The sequence below is a fragment of the Mobula birostris genome, chromosome 2, assembly GCF_030028105.1.
Source record: "Mobula birostris isolate sMobBir1 chromosome 2, sMobBir1.hap1, whole genome shotgun sequence".
In the NCBI taxonomy this organism is placed as follows: domain Eukaryota; kingdom Metazoa; phylum Chordata; class Chondrichthyes; order Myliobatiformes; family Myliobatidae; genus Mobula; species Mobula birostris.
Window position 1 is genome coordinate 48,488,235 of NC_092371.1, and position 23,422 is coordinate 48,511,656.

The 23,422-nt window shown below is 38.4% G+C and overlaps 1 protein-coding gene across 4 annotated transcripts in view; it reads right to left on the bottom strand.

The window, feature by feature from the left end:
• hnf4a (hepatocyte nuclear factor 4, alpha) overlaps window positions 1-23,422 on the bottom strand; it is a 68,572-nt gene that overhangs the window by 25,996 nt on the left and 19,154 nt on the right. For 3 of the 4 annotated variants that reach the window (XR_011882851.1, XM_072240559.1, XM_072240546.1), the window contains exon 2: window positions 6,003-6,177. Coding sequence is in view for 3 of the 4 variants with exons in the window: in XM_072240546.1 (XP_072096647.1) it covers window positions 6,003-6,177 (175 nt within the window). In the remaining variant the exon portion in view is untranslated. Of the gene's footprint in view, window positions 1-6,002; window positions 6,178-6,453; window positions 6,562-23,422 lie in introns of those variants that run through there. The other variant, XM_072240569.1, reaches the window with a different exon arrangement.

Sequence of the window (23,422 nt, forward strand, 5' to 3'; positions counted from 1 at the left end):
GGGAAGTTACTTTGAAATATGATTATTCTTTGGAGACTAGACACAGGAAAAGGAAACATGAATGAATAAATACTGTTGGTCCTCAGTATTCCATTCACAAACAGTGGGTCATTTATCCTTTTATGTTTAGTCTGTATAACCATGTATTCTACCTACTTCTGTCAGGCATGACATCCCAACTGCATGCCAACTGCTAGTCTGATTATTGCAATTTCATTGTCACAATCTTTTCTCAACATTTTCACAAGGAGGCCAAGGACACTTAAATACAGCATTTTTCTGAAAATTAGCAAATACGTTATTGACAGCCAGTAAAGATGTCAGTGCAATTGTGGAAGGTGGAAAGTGAACACATAAATATACATTGAAACTATGTATTCTATATGTAAACAGTGTCTAACTAACATGGCATGTAGCTCGTCTTTAAATACAGTACTGAGTTCTCCTAATAGTTACTTAGCAAAGATTGTAGCTTATTATCTAAATAAGGTTAGCTGTTTAGGCCTCAAAAATTATCTTGTACCCTCAGCAATGAAACACCCCTGAGACTATTGAATCAGATGAGATGCTACTGTTTTGAAAGTTTAACAATGATAATTTTTTACATTATTGCTTTACTGCAAACATACAATCATTCTCTTGGCACACTATTTAGCTTACATGTTCCTCACAGATTTCATATCCTTATTTTTTAAGAGAATAATCAATTCAGTATATTTTTATGGCAGATTCTGTATGTAATTTTATATTTGTGGCTCTATACCAATGTTGCTGGGTAAATGGAATTTTATCCTTGTTTTCCTAACTTGTAACATAATTGTAATGGAGTGAAACTTAGTGCTAATCATTAACAGAATTGGAATGAAGGAAAAAAACTGTAGGCATAATTCTTTAGAAACAGGGAAGAGTCTTTATAAAAATCTCTGGTTGCCTTGGTAGAGATTGTTCAGTTATTCAAATTATACACTGTTATATTTCATAGACATATCATAAAGATGTTATCAAAGGAAATTTAACAGAAGTGTCCATCCTTGGCTGGTACCAAGATGTACAGTTGCTCCACCTAGATCACAAACATCCTCCTACAGTGGAGCTTTCTTATGTTTATTTCTCATTTGGCAAAGACATTTTATGAGCAGATAGGTTATTAGATTTTTTGCAATGTTCATCTTAACCAAGGCCATTTACATTTCTCTGAATGGAAATTTCTTCAGGTGGGCATTGTTGAGGGTAAATAATTTATCCCTTGTTTCAAATACCTTGACTCCTGATTCACCTTTGCATGCTTTGGCTTCAGTAAGTAATAGAAGTCAAAATAACTAAACACTCAGGACATCTGAATGTTATCAAACCATGACAACATGGTTTTATGAAAGGTAAATCATGTTGCACAAATTTGCTCAAATTCTTTGAAGAACTTGGCAGGGAGAGATGATAGAGGGGAACCTGTAGATGTGTGTTTAGATTTTCAACGTGCCATATAAGAACCTGGTGCATACGTTAAGAGCACAAGATACCGAAGGAAGTGTGGTGACATGGATTAATAATTTACTGCCTCATAGAAAACAGAAAGTTGGAATGTTTTCAAGCTGGAAGGAGAGTCCCAGGGTTCTGTTTTTGATCCAGAATTGTTCAGTTTATATACTAACAACCTGGAGTAGGGAACAAGGTGTAGTGTCTGAGTCTGCTGATTGCGACTATGACATTGTGATTCTGCAATGACATACAGGTATTCTATGGCTGGCAAAAAGCCTGGGAAATGGAGTCAATGTATGAGTTTGTGCACTTTGAGGTGAGGAATCAAAAGGTAGATTATTCCCTTAACGGAGATAATCTGCAAATGAATGAAGTTCAGATGGATCTAAATGATCTTGTGCACAAGGCGGTCCAAAGGAGAGTCACGAGATTAATTGCTAGGATGAGAGTGTTGTCCTATCAAAAGAGGTTAAATGGTTTAGGTCTATTCTCCCTGGAATGAGACATACAGAATAAGACATACATACTTAAGCATACAGTATCCTAAATGCGTTTTCTCCAATTGAGTGTTAAAAGTTTCAGGAGCACTTCATTCTGATGTAACTTCCTAACTGGCAGCTAAGTAAGAACATGGTGTTATTTTTCTACAAAGTACATGAAGAATTTTGGAATTTGTAAAATTATGTCTTGTCTCTTGTACAGGTCGTCCATTGAGATTGCTTCTCTCATTCCATGCCAGATGTGCTACATTTGGATTGTATTGATGCATGCACTTCACCACGAACATTTGTTTCCATGGAAAGCCATCTGACGATCACAGGAGTTGGTCAAAGATGAACTCTTTCTTGATCCACAATAAAGCCCAGAAAGATGCTTCAGAAGACACGGCCCGAGAGTTTAGTTGAATTTAGAATGAGTGCTCAGGGGTCTGAGTAGGGAAGGTAAAGAGGTGGTTTTTGGAGAATACACTGAAAATAATATTACTTTACCATCTACCAGTACCATACATTAATTGTGGGCAAATATTCCCAAATCAGTCTAACTTCTGCTAGACCAGGGGTAGGCAACCTATGACCCATGGGCCAGATTTGCCCCTCGAAGGTATTTTCAATGGCCCGCGAGCGATTTTTCTTTATTCTGAATGTTTCACGCAACCACACTGATGGACATGCATGGTGTCTTGTTACACTAGCCCCAGGTTCCGTTTTGTTCCAAACCAAACACTGGTATATACGAAGGACGGGAAGGCAGACTACCTTATTAATATGTATTAGATAGTCTTCGTGCACGTGCAGATTTTCAGATGGGATCATTCAAATTTGTAAACAGAAACAGCGCCACTGTGTTTTAACAAGAAATCCACGCTAAATATCCAGGTATTTACATGTGCTACGATACTTGTTGAATAACTCGCGTTTTGAAATAATATTGAAGAAAAAAATTCCAGTGGCAATGAACGCAAAACACAGGAAGGTGGACACTGAGTGCCGAAATTTCCAAGACGCTTGGACACTAGATTACTTCTTCATCGAGCAAGCTGGGAAACCAGTTTGTCTCATTTGCCTAGAAAATGTTGCTGTGAAGAAGGTGGCAAATATCAGGCAACATTACGAGACCCGAGAGTTGAAAGAAAGCTGCAATTGTGGGAGTACCAGCTTCAAAAAGGAAATTGTGCACATTTTCCCACTTTTCAAAAAAGAAAAGCACAAGATCCAGGCATTTTTGTGAATATGGTCCAAGAATTGAGAAAAGTTTTCATCTTGTTTTGCTGATTTTTGCTTGCATGTAAATGAGTTCAAGCTGTTCACTACTCCATTTGATATGGAAGTGGACACTGCATTGGAAATTTTTCAAATGGAATTGATTGAGATGCAGTGTGATGACATATTGCGATCAAAATTTCATTCTGAAGATGTGTCAGTGCTTGACTTCTATAGAAAATATATTCATCCAAGTGGGAAGTATCCTAACTTAGTGGACCATGCAAAAAAAATGGCATCATTGTTTGGCAGCACTTATCTGTGTGAACAATTATTTCCAAAAATGAAGCACACCAAGAACCATTTGAAAAAAGATTGACTAATGCCCATCTGGATAAAGTCTTGCTCTTGGCAACAAGTCTGAATCCAATATTGAGAAGCCTTCAAGCAACAAACAGCATCAAGTTTCACATTGATTTATCGACTGTTTGCATTAAAATTTTCTTTTTTATTAAACTTAATTTACCACCATTCAATGCATCATGTTCATATGACTTATGTTTAAAGATTCTTTGTGTCCTTTTAATAGATACAAAAGATGCCTTGATTGCAATAAATTGCAACTAAACTGAGTTCTTTGATTACTAATTGGCATCCTTGGTTAAGCACAAATGATTTTCTAGCATGTGTTATTCATTAATTTGAGGCAAAACATAACTTGATGTACTTAAATGGATAATTCCTATATTTCAAGTTTTTTATGGCATTTATCTGGCCCACCGTTTGCTCATTAGTACGCGATCCGGCCCACAGAGGCAAAAAGGTTGCCGACCCCTGTGCTAGACAGTTATCATTCTCGGTAGAAAGATCAAAGTTCAAAGTAAATTTATTATCAAAGTATATATATGTCACCCTGAGGTTCATTTTCTTGCAGGCATTCACAGTAGAACAAAGAAATACAACAAAAGCAATGAAAAACTACAGACAAAGACTGACAAACAGCCAATGTGCAAAAGAAGTCAGACTGTGCAAATACAAAAAAAATACAGTAGGTGAATAAATAATACTGAGAACATGAGTTGTAGAGTCCTTAAAGTAAGTCTATAGCTTGTGGAATAAGTTCAGTATTGGGGTGAGTGAAGTTATCCACACTGGTTCAGAGTCTACAGGCTGAAGGATGGTTATAGTTGGGAGCTGAATATCCAATATCACAGGATAGGAAGGTAGGCAGAGGGGTTGGTGTGTTTCTACCGGTAAAAATTGGCATCAAATCAGTAGAAAGATGTGATATATGATCAGGAGATTTTGAATACTTGTGGGTTGAGTTAAGAAACTGCAAAGGTAAAGGGACCCTGATGACAATTATATACAGGTCTCCCAACAGTAGCTAGGATGTGGACTACAAATGATAATGGGAAATAGAAAATGCATGTCAAAGGGCAATGTTATGATAGTCTTCAAATATTTTAACATGCAGGTAGATTGGGAAAATCAGGTTGGTAATAGATCTCAAGAGAGTAAGTTTGTTGAATGCCTACTTGATGGCTTTTTCGAGCAGTTTGTCATTGAGCCTACTAGGGAATCTGCTGTACTGGATTGGGTGTTATGTAATGAACTGGAGGTGAATAGGGAGCTATTTAAGGCAGATAGGATCTTGATTGGACATGACATCAAAGGTTACAGGGAGAAGGCCGGGGAGTGGGGCTGAGGAGGGGGAACTAGGATCAGCCATGATTGAATGGCAGAGCAGACTTGATGGGCCAAATGGCCTAATTCTGCTCCTGTGTCTTATGGTCTTATGGTTGAAGGGTAATAACCTTTATGAATCATCATCATAGCTTGTCACACCAGCCAGCCAGCCACCCTAGTGTTGTTTAGCTGATGTTGAGCATCTCATTGTCAGCTAAATCAGGTGAGAGTGGGCAGTTGCGCAGAATGTGTTCAATGTTCTGCAACCCTTTCGCCACACTCACAGGATTGGCTAGACCTTTATGAATTGATTAAATTGACTGAACGCTGTTTCTCACAAATAGTGACCTACATTTTTTCCTTTCTCCCACACACGGTGATTAGAAAATTATTTTGTGATAAATTAAAATTGAACTATATATGATTCTGAACATGGTTATCTTATTATACTTTAATCAGACTATGTGAATATAATTTTGGAAGCATACACTACTGAAGGAAAACTACACTATTATAAATGTTGAATATCAGATGAGATATTAAATCAAGCCACAACCTATTCTCTCAAATGCCTGTGAAAGATTTCATGTCACTGTTTTAAAATGGAGCAGGAGAGTTTCCCCTCATGACCTTGTCATCATTTATCTTTCATTAATATAATATTTCTCATTATGGTAATGATGTTTTCCCGGTGATTGTTGTGCACAGATTAGCTGCCACATTTCCTACATTTCAGCAGTAACAACATTTCAAGATATATGTAAGTCACTTTGGAAAACCCAAGATTGGAAAAACAATACAGAAAATCTAGTATATTTTTTCAAACATTACAGCAACAGCTCAAATGTTTGATACTAACTTCAAAACTGGTGTCATATTAAATTTACATGCAGTATGCTCTTCAAGTAAGGATACATAAGGATCATCAGGGAAAGGAAATATGTAATGGCAATAGTTAGGAATCCTTCCTTTTCATAATGGTGAAGTATTTTCTGTTGCTCAGTAATGAACTTTGCCATGTGCTTGGAGTAAAGCCAAAATGGGAAATTGCCTAAGTACACATGTAGTTGCGTAGCCTTTGTGAAATTTAAGGAGAATGAGTTTTGCAACCTAGTGAACAAGTTTGATACACTTTACCTGCAAGAATACATGTGATTCTTTCGTACACTTCGTCTGAAGAACCCCTTGCAGCCATCACAGCTGGAAGCACCATAATGTTTTCCTGTAGCTCGATCACCACAGATTGCACAAAGAGCACCAACCCCAAGGCTGTTAGACACATTCATGTTGGTGGTTTCACTTGGAGATGTCTCTAAGAACAATAAAAACAGATGCTGTTAAAGGTGAGTCCAGTTGTACTTAAATATGAAACATGAAGGTAACCTTGACTTGGGCAAATTGATGGCCGTCATCCATTCCACTATGTTCTGGCCAATATTTATAAATTAAATAAGGTTAAGACATGTACAGCAAGTGGTAGGGTGATAAGGAATACTGATGAACAGAGAGATATTGGGGTTTATGTTTAAAGTTCATTGAAGGCAGCAGCAGGAGGAGATAGAGTGAAGAAGACATATGGCATGCTTACCTTCAGAGTTCGAGGAATACAATATAAAATTTGGATCGTTATGTTGCAAATTTGATTGCACTTGGAGTGTTGTTGCAGTAATGATCACAAAGCTATTAGAGAATGTGATTGCACTGGAAATAGTGCAAAGGAAATTCACCGCTATGTTGCTTGTTTTGCAGGACTTAGTTATGAAGAGAGAGTGGATAAGCTGGGCTTGTTGCTCTGAGCTGAAACTTCCGAAAGATGAAATGATGGATGGATGTAAAAATTCAAAAGATAGGGTAGATGGTCAGAATTCTTTTCCCATGGCAGGTCTATCAAAAACACAAGGGCATATGTTTGTAGAGATGAGAAGGATTTTCAAAAGGGATTTGAAGGTCAAGTTAACACAGTAAGCGTTTGATACCTACAAACTTATAACCTGCAACCGTAGGACACAGTAGCAACTGATAAAGTCACTACATTTCAGAGACTGTTAAACAGACACTTGAACAGGCAATGCATAGAGTTTATGGACCCAGTGTGCTCAATTGGGATTATTATAGATGGGCAAAAATCTTAGCTAGGGCATGATGGGTTGGAAGGCCCATTGCAATACTATACATCTCTATGACAATAAACTTATTAAGGGTACTAAATGCAACACAGCAGTTTTCAGGCGATCTAAGATCAAATGCCTGTCCTATGATTGATGAAGTTCATTCATTTTGCAGGCCTGAACCAATTTTGTAGCTTGGCCATGTGGAAATTTAATTCCTGTCACCTTACATGAAACCCAGAGTTCCAAGGTAATGACCAGTTTATTTTATGAAACAGTTTTGAAACACAAAACAACTTGCAAAGAAATGTATTTTTTTCTGCTCTAAAAATGGATTGAGCTACACGAAATGTAAGGTCACATCTCACCAGGGTGGGCCACTTATGAATGGACACTATACTTTTCTCAAAAAGAGTTAATTAGAACAAAGCTAACAAGTTGAACATAAATGAAATGAAATCCAGGACAGATTCAACAGGCAAATCATTGGTGGTAGATTGTGGTACAGTGCTATTCGAATCTAGGGAGGAAATTGAGGACATGATGGCTCTTGTGAAGGAATCAGTGTATCAAACGGACAATTTAATCATTCATGTTCATGTAGGGAAATAAAACCAACAATAGCATTTTTAGACCTTTTGCTTCCAGCCTGTGTAAAATAATGTAATCAGTTATTAGGAATAAGTTTGAGGATCATCTAGAAAATAATCTAAAAAACACCAGAATCTCAACTATAAAGAATTAATGGCATTAATTGTCAACCATGGAAAACCCCCAAAAAGGATTCCATTAGCCATCTTAAAAAATCCTTCTTTGGAGCCATTGAAACCTAAAAAAATAAGGGTAACATATAAGCTGTCTAAAATCTGAGAAATAACAAATTCTGTTGGAATGTAAGGAAGCATTGAGTAAAGTATCAGGGAATCTGCCAACACATATTTCTATTGCATACTAATGTCTGAAATCTAGAAACTTTGAATAAACAGAATGTATTTGCTGAAATCACAAACAAATGGTGATAAATTTGAAGAAAACAGACAAGGGATCACAATGTGAAGATAAAATGCAGTGCAGTACTGTGCAGACTAACACAATTTGTATAGAATAACAAATTATTGTAGGACACAATGGATGATGCTGAAGTTGTGAAGTCCAACGGAAAATGAAATCTGTGAGTTTCAGTCAACTTCAAGTGTGATGTGCCAAACCAAACCAAATTGATAATCAACAAAACTGATAGAAGGCATATCTTTGAACATGGGCCACATAAGTGAACAGTGCAAATGCCAGCGAAAGTAATTATTCTTGTGTACAGTTCTGTGCTCTGGTCAAAGTATCATTTGAGTATTATGTTTTGTCTGCACTGTCAAGCCACAATATGACATTCGAATCCCATAAATAACAAAGAGCTCAGCACGGCTCCTGATCTAGTGTGGGAAGTCTGGGGAAATCCAGCTTTTTTACGCTAAGAATCTAACATCTGAGAGATAGTATTATGGAGGTACAGTGTAAGAACTGTTATGGAAAATGGAAATCCAGACTATTACATTAAATTGGTAAAAGATGAAGGAGGAGACAGGCTTGCCTGGCAAAATATAACACAAGGAGAGCCTTGTATATTCTATATACAAAGATGTTATGAGTAGATATCTGATGGAAGTGCAAAAAATTTATATGCATCTAATGCACTAAAGAGTACGGACAGGCCCATCAATGATGGGGCAAAGGAGCTTATACAGAGCTTGTAGCCCATCCTTCAAAGATGGATTGGTTCTAAATTCCAGTAACATGATGTAGTGATCATTGATAATTGTACCCTAAGCAATAGCCATCCAACATGTGGAAACTCAGGTTTGCTGTAGAGATTCAGACAAGCCAGCTTCCAGTCCTGAAAGCAGAATTTTCCACCAAGATTGTTTGTGGATGACAGAAGGCAAGATGTTTTGCACGGTATTACAGCAGTCCATTGCTCTTTAGACATGTACAGCCTGCAGCATTTTACTTTAAAATTTGAGCCATCTTACCTAAAACTGATTAGTTAAAATGTTGAGCCTCCACAGAAGGGGACTGAACTCAAGGCCACTGTACTCTTTCAAGAAGACATTAGAAACTTTCATCTGAGCCACAAGTTAAAGAAGCATTTATAACTCATAAAAAGATGCTAAGTATTCAAGTTCCTCACTCATTCCCTATAATTAGCCCAGGTAGTGTAAATATAACACCTATCATAAGATTCTCATTGATTTATACAGACTAAACAGATTAATATATTAACATATTCAGTAACATAGATTTGTTGAAATCATATCAAGCTTGATTAACCTGATTTGAATTGAATGGTTTGATTAAGGAAGTATGGTTAATGTTGAGCATTTAGATGCTAAAAGAACCATTTGATGTGGTATCATGTGATAGATATTTTAATGCAATTCTAGTCTGTAGGATTAAAGGTGCAATGGTAACTTGGATACTAAATTGACTGGAAAAAAAAGCTTAGAGAATGGGAAAGAAGCTTAAAGGTTCCTTTTGCAACTGAAGAGAAGTGTGCAGTTTTGTAGTACATTCAGGGTTCGTGTTAAAACTGTGGTTAGAATGACCTGTATTTAAGTACTCTGGGTATAGAACCATAGAACCATAGAAACTACAGCACAGAAACAGGCCCTTTGGCCCTTCTTGGCTGTGCTGAACCATTTTTTGCATAGTCCCACTGACCTGCACACGGACCATATCCCTCCATACACCTCCCATCCATGTATCTGTCCAATTTATTCTTAAATGTTAAAAAAGAACCCGCATTTACCACCTCGTCTGGCAGCTCATTCCATACTCCCACCACTCTCTGTGTGAAGAAGCCCCCCCTAATGTTCCCTTTAAACTTTTCTCCCCTCACCCTTAACCCATGTCCTCTGGTTTTTTTCTCCCCTTGCCTCAGCGGAAAAAGCCTACTTGCATTCAATCTATCTATACCCATCATAATTTTATATACCTCTATCAAATCTCCCCTCATTCTTCTACGCTCCAGGGAATAAAGTCCTAACCTATTCAACCTTTCTCTGTAACTGAGTTTCTCAAGTCCCGGCAACATCCTTGTAAACCTTCTCTGCACTCTTTCGACCTTATTTATATCCTTCCTGTAATTTGGTGACCAAAACTGAACACAATACTCCAGATTCGGCCTCACCAATGCCTTATACAACCCCATCATAACATTCCAGCTCTTATACTCAATACTTTGATTAATAAAGGCCAATGTACCAAAAGCTCTCTTTACGACCCTATCTACCTGTGACGACACTTTTAGGGAATTTTGTATCTGTATTCCCAGATCCCTCTGTTCCACTGCACTCCTCAGTGCCTTACCGTTAACCCTGTATGTTCTATGTTGGTTTGTCCTTCCAACGTGCAATACCTCACACTTGTCAGTATTAAACTCCATCTGCCATAATTTCAAATTTTCTGATGAAGATTCAGTAGTACAGTAAACAGTGAGGAAATGATAACAGACCAGGAGGCCAGAGACTGACTGGTGAAATGGGAGGACATTCACCAATTGGAAATTAACATTCTAGTACAATTTGATAGGAAAACTGAGGAGGGCAGCATAAATTCTGCAATTCATTTTCTAAGAAGGAAATAGGAAGAAACTGATCTAGGGATGTTCATATGCAAACCTTCAATCTTGCAAGACAAGCTGTAAAGGTTATTAAGAAAGTATTTGGAACTTTGACTTCATAGCCAGTGGCAGAGTCTACAAAAGCAAAATCTTGCTCTATGAGTATAACACGTTTGCATGTGGAAGAATTATTAGCATAGCTCTGGTGTTGGATAGGCTGTGCGACATGAAGAGACAAAAGAAATCCATGAATCCAGATCTATTTCACAGCCTCGAAACATTTCAAAGTGGTTTACAGCTAATTTAGTACTTATCCACAAGGAGAGGATATTGATGGGCTCACAGAATGCATCACTGATTACATCAACTTCTGTGTGGACTGCAATGTTCCGACAAGAACTGTCCTTTGTTATTCAAATAACAAGCCATGGGTAACAAAGGACATTAAGGACATCCTGAACACTAAAAAGAGGGCGTTTAGAGATAGAAATCGGGACTAGCTGAGGGCAATACAGAGGGACCTGAAAGCCAGGATCAGGGAAGCTAAAGACAGGTACAGGAGGAAGCTTGAGTGGAAACTCCAGCAGAACAACATGAGAGAGGTCTGGAGTGGGATGAGGACCATCACTGGGATTCGGCAAACTAGCAACAGAGGAGCTGAGGGCAGTGTGGACAGGGCCAACGAACCTAACCTGTTCTTTAACAGATTTGACATTGTGGCCCCTGCCCATCCCCCACATGAGTCATCTGTTGTCGGCCCCCAACCAACACATATTCCACTCTCCCCTCCTACCCCTCCTCACAGTCCCCCACCCTGCTCTCATGACTATACCCCTTCCCCACACGAAACCATCACGGTGGGCCTCACAGCTGAACAGGTGAGAAGACAACTGAAACGTCTCAACCCAAGCAAGGCTGCAGGACCGGATAGTGTCAGCACCAGGGTGCTCGAAGCCTGTGCCCCTCAGCTATGTGGAGTACTTCGCCATGTATTCAACCTGAGCCTGAGGCTCCAGAGGGTTCCTGTGCTGTGGAAGATGTCCTGCCTCGTCCCTGTGCCGAAGACACCGCGCCCCAGCGGCCTCAATGACTACATTGACCTCCCACATCATGAAGACCCTGGGGAGACTTATTCTGGAGCTGCTCCGGCCTATGGTCAGGCCACACTTAGATCCCCTCCAGTTCGCCTACCAGCCCCGGCTAGGAGTTGAGGATGCCATCGTCTACCTGCTGAACCGTGTCTAAGCCCACCTGGACAAGCCAGCGAGCACTGTGAGGGTCATGCTTTTTGACTTCTCCAGTGCGTTCAACACCATCCGCCCTGATCTGCTTGGGGAGAAGCTGACAGCAATGCAGGTGGCTGCTTTCCTGGTGTCATGGATTCTTGATTACCTGACTGGCAGACCACAGTACATGTGCTTGCAACACTGTGTGTCTGACAGAGTGATCAGCAGCACTGGGGCTCTATCTTATCTCCCTTTCTCTTCACCATTTACACCTTGGACTTCAACTACTGCACAGAGTCTTGTCATCTTCAGAAGTTTTCGGATGACTCTGCCATAGTTGGATGCATCAGCAAGGGAGATGAGGCTGAGTACAGGGCTATGGTAGGAAACTTTGTCACATGGTGTGAGCAGAATTATCTCCAGCTTAATGTGAAAAAGTCTAAGGAGCTGGTGGTAGACTGGAGGAGAGCTAAAGTACCGGTGACCCCTGTTTCCATCCGGGGGTCAGGGTGGAAATGGTGGAGGGTTACAAATACCTGGGGATAAGAATTCACAATAAACTGGACTGGTCAAAGAATACTGAGGCTGTCTACAAGAAGGGTTAGAGCAGTCTCTATTTCCTGAGGAGAATGAGGTCCTTGAACATCTGCCGGACGATGCTGAGGATGTTCTATGAGTCTGTGGTGGTCAGTGCTATCCTGTTTGCTGTTGTGTGCTGGGGCAGCAGGCTGAGGGTAGCAGACACCAACAGAATCAACAAACTCATTGGTAAGGCCAGCGATGTTGTGGGGATGGAACTGGACTCTCTGACGGTGGTGTCTGGAAAGAGGATGCGGTCCAAGTTGCATGCCATCTTAGACAATGTCTCCCATCCACTACATAATGGACTGGTTGGGCACAGGAGTACATTCAGCCAGAGACTCATTCCACCGAGATGCAACATAGAGCGTCATAGGAAGTCATTCCTGCCTGTGGCCGTCAAACTTTACAACTCCTCCCTTGGAGGGTCAGACACCCTGAGCCAATAGGCTGGTCCTGGACTTATTTCATAATTTACTGGCATAATTTACATATTACTATTTAACTATTTATGGTTTTATTACTATTTATTATTTATGGTGCAACTGTAATGAAAACCAGTTTCCCCCGGGATCAATAAAGTATGACCATGACTGTGACTAAGACTATTCAAGAGAGGTTGACATTACTAAATGGAAAAATGGGGAGCACAGATGCCAGTTTTCATATAGCAAACAGGAATATACTAATGACCAAATAATTTGTTTTTGTTACGAGTATTGAGAGATTAATATCTACCATAATGGGATCTTTTATATTTTCAGAGAACAGAGCGGCACTTGTTTTAACCTTTGGTTTAAATGGCAACACAGACCTTTGAGCTAAAGTTTCAGGACATGACTTCACACTTCCCAACTCAGAGACAGGAGCTCTTCGAACACAGTTGTGGCTGATATGGGGTGATATAACAGAGATGCTGAAAATGATGTAGGCTTTTATAGAATATGTCAGGAACAAAGAAAAGAAAAATTAAAAATAATATTTAACGCTGCTTGGACACAATAGATAGACATAGCTGATTTCTGTACCATGCTCTTCTATGATTCAGTGATTAGAATGGGTAAGGCTTGGTTTAGCAAAGAAGGAACCATATTAATATAAGAAATAGAAACAGGACTGGGTCATATGGCTTCTCATGTATTTCAATGAGATTATGGCTGATCTTAAGACAGGAAGAAGGAAAAGAATTTCGAAGCAAGGGGATTGAAAGAATGGGTTCCAATGTTAGAATGTGGGAACCTCTGACAAACAATCACTCAAATAGAGAAGGAGCATTGGGTGTGATGTTCAGAACCTGAAATCATGCATTAGGAACGTTGGCAGAATAATCACACTACTTCATAAACGCCTGCCTGCCTTCATTATCAGTTCTCACCTGCCCCATCTGCGGACAAGACTGCAGTTTCATATTGACCTCATTGATCACAACTCGGATTCCACAAAACCAGAGTGGAACTAATGGCATTCTTGATCCTGAGAGAGTGCAGAGGAAGCATCTCAAAGAATTATATCAATTTTAAGGAAAAGAAGGAAGAGTTCAAGAAATATACAAAAGGGCAGTATCAGAGAAAAACAGACTTCTGAGGGGATCACTTGAAAGGGAGAGCAGATGAACAAAATAAAATGGATCAAAACCATGAAAGGATTTGAATATGACATTTTACAATGAAGGCATTGGAACTCCGTGTGAGCATTTAGTATGTCAGCACAGATAAGAGGTACACAAAAGAAAACTGGTGTGTGATAGGATAGGATATGCGGCAGCATAGTTAATATTAAGGTTTATAGTGGTAGAATAGTAGGAAGCTGACTGGAAGACATTAAAGTACAGTGGTTATGTTCAATGGAGGTGGAAAACCAAGGCTTCTAATTGAAGATGCTGGTTTGCTGGGTAAAATTTTTAGTGGTACTTTAGAACTAGGAATTTACTAGATTAGTTTTACATAGAATTCTCAGATACAGCAGAGGAGAATTTCATTATCCCATTAATCTGGGCTGGATTTGAGAAAATGGAACCCACATTGCTTTTTAGATAGACGGATAGACAGATAATTTATTGATCCCGAAGGAAATTATAGAGTCACAGTAGCAATACAAGTGCACAGATATACAAATATTAGAAGAGAAGTAAGAAAGAATAAAAAATAAGTTACCTTAAAAATAAGATGTACAAGATTTACAAGTCAAAGATTACAAAACTTACAAGATTTCCAAATTCACACTGATAAGATGGTTGTGCAAGAATATTAGTGCGTATTATTATACAGTAATGGTGCACGTTTACACCATCCAGATAAGAAGTGATGGTAGTATTGCACAGTATTACATGGAGTATCTGTGATAGCAGGGTGTGGTAAATAGAGCTAAACAGAGCTTAAGCAGTGCTCTGGTAAACAGAGGTTAATAACAATCTAACAGGAGGTGGTCATCACTTTCCCAGCTATAGGTTGAATCATTATAGATTCTAATGACCGAGGGTAAGAATGATCTCACAGAGCGCTCTTTGGAACAGCGCATTTGTCTTAGTCTAATATTGAACCTGCTCCTCTGTTCAGCCAAGGTGGCATGCAGAGCACGAGAAATATTGTCCAGAATTGCCACAGGATTTTTCAGAGGATCCTTTGTTCTACCACAGACTCGAGTATGTCCCATTTGACTCCTATACCAGAACTAGCTAGCGCATAACACCAGTAGAGTATTGAGAAAATGTTTACCAGCCAGCCAGTTCTTCTGAGTTGTTCCTAATAGTTTTGTCTACTCACTCACAGGTCAATGGGATCAATAGGGTATTCAAAAATCTTCATTCATAAATTCAGAGCGACTCTCATCAGTTTTCCTCAAGGAAATTATTTGTTTGCACTTCTCCAAGAATTCATGACCTAGCCTCAGTGGAAAAAGCCTGCATTCACATAGCAAATTCTGAAAGGTGAACTTATTCTTAAAAAAAAACATAAGATCTTGTTTGAAATAAAACTATAGAAATAGTTTTACTTTTAGATGCCCCATCAGCCCTCCACCCAGCTTTAAAAACATCAATAAGCTTTCTGCTCAGTTCTCTTGACTTGGCCTCATTACATTGGCTCTGTGATTTGAATGCCTCTTTTTTAATGATCAGAACTAGCATCAAAGTGGATTCTAGTATTGACAATGCTATTTGATTATCACTTTTATGGATTTCTAATTAAAAATGCTGTTAGATTTGCCGATTTTGTTTTACATTTGTTGGAAATTACTTGTTTTAAGTGAATTTAAGATATCCTATTCAAGATAACCTTCTGTTTCATGTTTAGCTAACACAATGCCACATATAGAATATGTTTCTATGTGCAACTTTTCAGAATACATTCCGTGACTACTTTATTAGGTGCACCTGTACACCTGCTCGACAAGGCAAATATCCAATCAGTCAATTATGACAGCAGCTCTATGCATAATAGCATGCAGACTTGGTCAAGAGATTCAGTTGGTGTTCAGACCAAACATTGGAATGGGGAAGAAATTATATCTAACCTGACTTTGACAGTGGAATAATTGTTGGTGCCAGATGGGATGGTTTGAATATCTCAGAAGCTACTGATCTCCTGAGACTTTCACGCACAGCAGTCTCTGGAGTTTACAGATAATGGTGTGAAAAGCAAGAAAACATCCAGTATGTGGTAGTTCTGGGGATGAAAATGCCTTGTTAATGAGAGAGGTCAGAGGAGAATGGACAGACTTTTTCAAGCTGATAGGAAGGTGACAGTAACTCAAATAACCATGTGTAACATCCATGGTGTGCAGAAGAACATCTCTGAATGCACAACACATTGAGCCTTGAAGTAGATGGGATACAGCAGCAGAAGACCACAAACTTTCATTCAGTGACAACTTCATTAGGTACAGGAAGTACCTAATAAAGTAGTCAGAGTGTATAATATCCAAATTAAAATATCCGGTGGAGCTCTGTATGGTGATTGAAAAGAATCATAGCCAGAATCCAAGTTCCTGAAAAATTACAACTAAGAAAGATCATTGGCCCTGTTGGAAGCAAGCTACCATTATCAGGAAGAAACTTTTGCAACTGTTTTCAATGGAGCAGCTCTTATAGCTGGAAACTACTTTCTGCATTGTTTGCATACACAGTGCATCTGCTATCATTACACTTCTTTCACTGATGTATTGTAACATCTGAATAGGTTTTCAAGATGTGAATCTGAAAACTCCAAGAAGTAAATCGGAATACCAGTAAAGATGAGGAAAGGGTTCATATTTGATAGCTCACAAAAACTGGGCATGGGATCATAATGCGGTTTGGGTAGCATGCCAACCTTTATGGCTAATATCATCAATGGATACTTCCCGTTAAAGGAAGTTTTAAAGTTAGATATTGTCTTTTAATGTAGAAAGCCATTTGCTTCTTCTGACATGCCAACTTAGAAAATCCTCCTGCAGATCTAAATAATTGAAAAGAAACTGGGCCAATAAATAGAAATAGAAAGAACAGACACAAAAACTCTGTTAGAACTTAGTTCTTGTTACGTACTATCAGAAACATATGCAAAAGAAACAATCAAGAAGCCTCAGGGCTCAGCTTCTGATCTGCCATCTGTGAGGACCATGGAAGGCTTTCTAACCTAAAAGTCTTCAATTTCTGACAAATTTATATCCGTAATTTTGGGGGAATAAACAGTTTTGATCAACAGTGCAAAATTAATTTTTGAATTGCACATCTTTAAAATTACTAAATGTTTGGAATGTCTATATGCAACTGATGCTGTCTTGAAAAATAACACACACAGGAGGTACTCAGGCAGAAGAATAAGTCTTCAGTTAATAATAGCAAAGGCCCAAAAACACATAGATCCTAGTTTGTGCTTTTTGAGAAGCAAAGTCTTGAAGTAAAAACATTAATGAAGATGCTAAATGATGTGTAAAATGAAGTAGATAAATTTGCCGCGTTCTGCTAAAATTATGCTTTTTATGTTCAGCTAGTCTTTCTTTTGGTACTGTTTGTGGGTACAACTGGAAAGGCTAGGATTTCTTGCTTCACCCTTAAATCCACGCTCACTAAACTATTTCAGAGTCATCGGTCTAAGTGATGATGGCAGATTTCCTTCCCTGAGTGAGATTAATGAATCAGATGAATTTTAAAAAAAATATCCAATAGTTCATGGTCACAGCTTTTTGATTAAATTAACTGAATTTAAATACCTTAGTTGACATGTTATGTTTTAAACTTATCTTCGGATCATTAGAGCTCTGATTACGAACAACATAATGTGAAATAAAGTTAACCATTATGCTACTACATCTTAATCTGAGCTAAAAAGCACAACAAAATGAACTGGGAATTCTATTGGATGATATGACTGCTGTATTTAAATGAAGTGCAAACGAGGTAGAAGATATTTATTTATATGTAATCCTAACAAAACAATTAACATTTTTCCTATTTGTCCACCAGTTTTTAAGAATGTTTTCTTATATTTATCAGTGGGTTGGTGTCACTTACCACAAAAATATGTAAGAGCTTAAGTGAAAATGTGTATATGAGGTACTAATAACTATTGTGCTGTTTTTTTTAAAATGAGTCTGGATTTAACTAATCTCTATAGATTTCATAACACACTTTGAAGTCTGGGCACTTCCAGTTGCAGTATTCAATTTTTGTTAGTTTGTTAGGAAAGAATACAGCTGTGCTGTTTGTATTACCTAGTGATCCAACAGACTCAAATAATGTACAGGGCAATGACACGAAGCCCCATTTCAATGCAAATAATTGAAAACAAGTATAAATACTGAACATTACGCAAAGAACTATACATTACTTATTAAAAGAAAACAGAAATTCTACCAACCAAGTAACTAAATGCGAATTTCCAATTTCATCAGATTTCAATTATATTTAATGATTTCCAGCAATTTAGAAAGAGGGCATTATTTGCTGGAAGTGAAACATGTAACAAGATCAAATTTTTACAAATGCTGTTTAATATTGCTAAAACAATTAGAAGCTTTTCAAAGGTAGAATTGTACAGCACAGTACAGGCCCTTCAGCCCACATTGTTGTGCTGACCCTCAAACACTGCCTCCCACATAACCCCCCACCTTAAATTCCTCTATATACCTGTCTAGTAATCCCTCAAATTTCACTAGTGTATCTGCCTCCACCAGTGACTCAGGCAGTGTATTCCACGCACAAATCACTCTCTGAGTAAAAAACCTTCCTCTAATATCCCCCTTGAACTTCCCACCTCTTACCTTAAAGCCATGTCCTCTTGTATTGAGCAGTGGTGCCCTGGGGAAGAGGCGTTGGCTATCCACTCTATTCCTCTTAATATCTTATATACCTCTATCATGTCTCCTCTCATCGTCCTTCTCTCCAAAGAGTAAAGCCCAAGCTCCTTTAATCTCTGATCATAATGCATACTCTCTAAACTAGGCAGCATCCTGGTAAATCTCCTCTGTACCCTTTCCAATGCTTCCACATTCTTCCTATAGTGAGGCGACCAGAACTGGACACAGTACTCCAAGTGTGGCCTAACCGGAGTTTTATAGAGCTGCATCATTACATCACGACTCTTAAACTCTATCTCTCGACTTATGAAAGCTAACACCCCATAAGCTTTGGGAAAAGTTTATTGATAAGTGATGATCATAGCAGCTACAGTCAATAAAATAGATTAAGATAAAATAAGAGCAGGGATTTCCTTCCCAAGATAAGTCTGCCATGAATCTCTGCTCTTGACCTGGGTAAACTATCCAGGTGGGTGAAGTACCATTTTGAATAGGGACATGACTGGATGCAGTGGGCTGTGGGGTTGTGGTGTCTAAAGCCAGACCTGACAGTTACTTAATCTTCAGTCAAAAGTTCCAATCCATAAGAATATTTCAAAAGGATTTTCACCATGTTGGAATGCTTGTCACTCAGCTTTGTTGAGGAAAACATGTATGTAGAAGTGTGCATGTCTCTACTGCAAAGTTATTTGTATTAAACATAATTCTCATGACACATATGAACATAGCAATTGATAGTATATACTTTTCCCCATGAAGTATTGTCATTAATGCTTTGTGAAGTTACATAACACCTTCTGCCAACATAGAACAGGAGGATTTAAATTTAAAAGAAGTCCATAACTTTATATGTATTATCCAAATAAAAGGAAGAAGTCAAATTTCACACATATCTGATCGATATCTTAGCAATTTCCATAGCCTCCTTAGTGATCTATTTTTGAAATCACATAAACTGAATCCTTCCAGATCCTTTATGTAAATAAATGCAATGTATTATTTTTGAGGTACTGAATTACCCAGAACACCTTAATATTCATTAAACTTGCTCACAGACCAATTAGATTTTGCTGTTCAATATCTAATATTTTTAAATGTGATTCTTCTTTCTTCCTGGGTCATGCTTCCATAGTTAATCTTCCTATCCATAGAGTAATTGAAAATAAAAAAAAACAACAGATGTTGGAAATCTGAAATATGAACATAAAATGGAAACACTCAGGAAAACAGACAATATCTGTTTTAAGCTGTAGAGCCTTCGTTAGAACTGGGAAAGAGAAATTATAAACTGTGGAGAGAATTGAGGAAGCATGAGGTCTAGAGGACACAGTCTACAGAGCTTTCAGGGCAATAGATTAATGAAGTAATTAGAAAAAGAAGAAAAACAGATAAAATATATGTACTCTGTGAAATGCAGGTTCAGAGTTGCTGCCGAAACTTGAAATCAAAAGGAGCTACCTAATAGATCAGGCAGTGTCTTTGGAAAGAGTCAACGTTGAAGTTGGGAAACTGGTAATGTTAAATTCTAAATTTCTTTCACCATTTTTACAGGTCAGATAATGATGATGTCCAAAGACAATATTGGAAACTGAACCTGTGATTATCTCTATTCTGCTCATCACAATGACTCCCCAAAACAGTAAAAACAAAACAAAAACTGCACATGCCTGAAATTTGAATAAATATAGAAAATGTTGGAAATGCACAGCAGGTCAGGTCCTGGATATTCAGCATTTTCTAGGATTGGAAATGAGTAAAGAGATATGAAGCTTAGGCAAGCAAACAAGATTAGCGTAGACAGGTATCACAGTTGCCGTGGATGGGCATGAGCCTATCTCTGTGTTGTAGGTTCTATGATTCTTTAATTCTGTTCTGTTTTATTTTCAGACTTCCTAAAACAGCTTTCTTAACCCAAAAGAACTCATGGGAGAAGAATCGAGCTGGGAAATTGCCCTCTGCTCTGTGATACTGTAGCGAAACAACGTGCTGTGCTGTGCTGTGTGTGGGAAATCCCTTCAAACAAGCATTCATGTCTGAAATTTAGGTAACTCTCGATCCTTTTTGCAGTTATTACTAAAGTTATTAATAGGACATGAAGGGTCCTATTGAAGGATCTCAGCCCTAAACATCGACTGTTTACTCTTTTCCATAGATACTGCCTGGCCTGCTGAGTTCCTCCAGAATTTTGTGTATATTGCTTTGGATTTCCAGCATCTGCAGATTTTCTTGTGTTTATAATAAAACTCCTCTCCCCAATGGCAGGGTTGACTCATCAAGCTTCCTTTTTATTTCGCATTACCTAGTTTCTCATGATACGTCGTTCACTTTTAGTGTGGTCAATTTTGCAGTTTAGAAAATAATTCATTGAAGGTTTGTTTTGAATAATGCAACTTCAAATCAGGTAATTAAAGCTTGAAATTCCTTCAAAGTAATTATCAAACATGCTGAATTTCTGATAAGTCAAATTAGCCAAATTGCCTAATTCTGCTCCTATGTCTTCTGATCTTATGGTCTTATCAAACGTTTTCCACCTGGCTCATTACCTGCTGATTCACACCATATTAGTCCTATGGGCTGTCAGAAAAGTTCTGAAGTTCACAGAATATTGCACAACTGCCAAGCAATGTTTCTTCCAGCATTTAGCTGCTGAAGTGTTCATAACATTGGTATGTCAGTTGAACACACCTGGAGTTATTAAAGATGTTGCTATGACAATCCTTGGCCCCACATGGAAGGTTGGAAACCTCAGGCTGGAGACAAAGACACCTGCAAAGGATCTACTCATAGAAAGTCCTGTGGGTGAACTGCTAGCCACACTCACATATTTAGACCACATTCTCCATTTATGTCAAGGTCTTGATGACTCTCAGTTACCTTGCCAGAGGACCCTTCCAAGTAGCTGCATTTAGAATGAACTTGCCAACTCAAAGTGTCAGCTAACGTCAGAGAAACAGCAGCAAGGTGATCAAGACCCTGAAGTACACAAGGCAGGGACTGGAGAGCGGCAGGAGCAAGATGACTAGGAAGACAAATGCCACTGAGGATTGTTCTTGCTCAACATCCGCAGCTTCAATCCCAGCTGAGCAGAGGAGGGAAGCTTTGTTGGTATGGACCATAAGGATATCCACTAATAAAAAGAAGCAAGAGCTTGCAAAATCATAGTCTTCAAGGGTAACCAAGTGATTCATTCCATTGCCAATTGTTACCAGCAAGATTGTAATAAGCAGAAAGAAGAGACCGGTTGATGCACAATGATCACACATATCCCTCAATGCATCGGCAGTCATCATAGCACATCAACAAATGAGTCCATAATCCTGTTGCTGAAATGCTCACTATAACTTCTCTATTTATCCTGATGAGTGCCATCTTCTTTAAGGAACTCTGTTCATCAAGTAAAATACACACTCTGATTGTGTAATAGTCAACGTGAATGATTTGGACTGTTGTTCAGTACTATTGGTGACTTTTTTTATTACGTATCCTGTGCTGTGTGGAATAATGCACAATATTTTGAACAACTTGCTTACTTACTGCCTAGTGTGCTTGCTAGCATGATTTTCTACAAACTAGCATAAAATAGATAGAGGAAGGCACTGAGGTGTTGTTGAGTGACACCTCTCTGGCCCTTTATTAGGGAGAGAGAGCCTGTGGTATGATGAATTTGTCAAGTGAATAACAAAGTGTTTGTTGTACTGCCGATCATGGTCTTTCTTGAGGGCTTTGCTATTGCATACTTGGTGGGTGGAGGATACTGATCTTTTTGCTGAAGTAAGTAGAGGAGGGGCAGTGTTGTTGCTTTGCTGTTGCTTGTGCGTGGGAGGGGGAATGGGGGCTTTGGAGTTCTAATATTTTTACTGTCACTCATTTTTGGGGGACTCTTCTGTTTTCGTGGATGTCTGCGAAGAACAAGAATTTCAGGATGTATATTGTATATATTCTCCAATATTAACTGGAACTATTGAAACTAAATAGCTAATGAATCAAGACAGTGAAGTCAACCCTCATTTGGTGATCTCTATGGATTGCAATAAGGTTCATTCTAAGTTATGGGATTAATAAACCAATTCAATGTATCACAATGAAATAGAACTGTTGAATTCTCAGCAGATGAAACACCACATATCAGTATGTTCACAAAAAATGGATGTGATCAATGTAAGGACACAAGCAAGCAATCATTTCTTGACTGATCCTTCCTCATTTATTTTGTCTCTTTCAATCCCATGTTTTGAAAAGTGGTTCCTTTAGAAAATTGTTTTTCAAAATTTTGGGGTTACAATGCCCTTGGCTCCCAGATCAAATCCCCATTGCCCTCTCTGTCTTTCTGGCCATTACATTAAAAAAAAAGAATTTTGTTTTAAGATGCAAAGTAAATAGAAACTGCAAATTCAAAGCAATGACAAATAATTGCAAAAATTATTCAAATCTATTGAAAGCTACAAATAAAATTATTGATTTATTTAATTACAGTAAAAACAATTTTCATCAGGTATTTTAGAGCATATACAGTATTAGTAGTCCAACTATGTGCTACTTCATTTCTTTTTCACTTTTCAGTGTGATGGATGGGCTTGGTGCAGTGATATCAGTTTCTCAACATCAGGGCGAATGTCACTCAGAAGGAACCTCAGATCTCCATGTTCAGTAATTTGCAGTCTGTTTTGCTGCTTTGAAAGAAGTTGGATGACTGTACTGAAACCGCTCTCCATTAAATATGATGGTAGAAAAGCAATAAAAAGAAATCTTGACCTT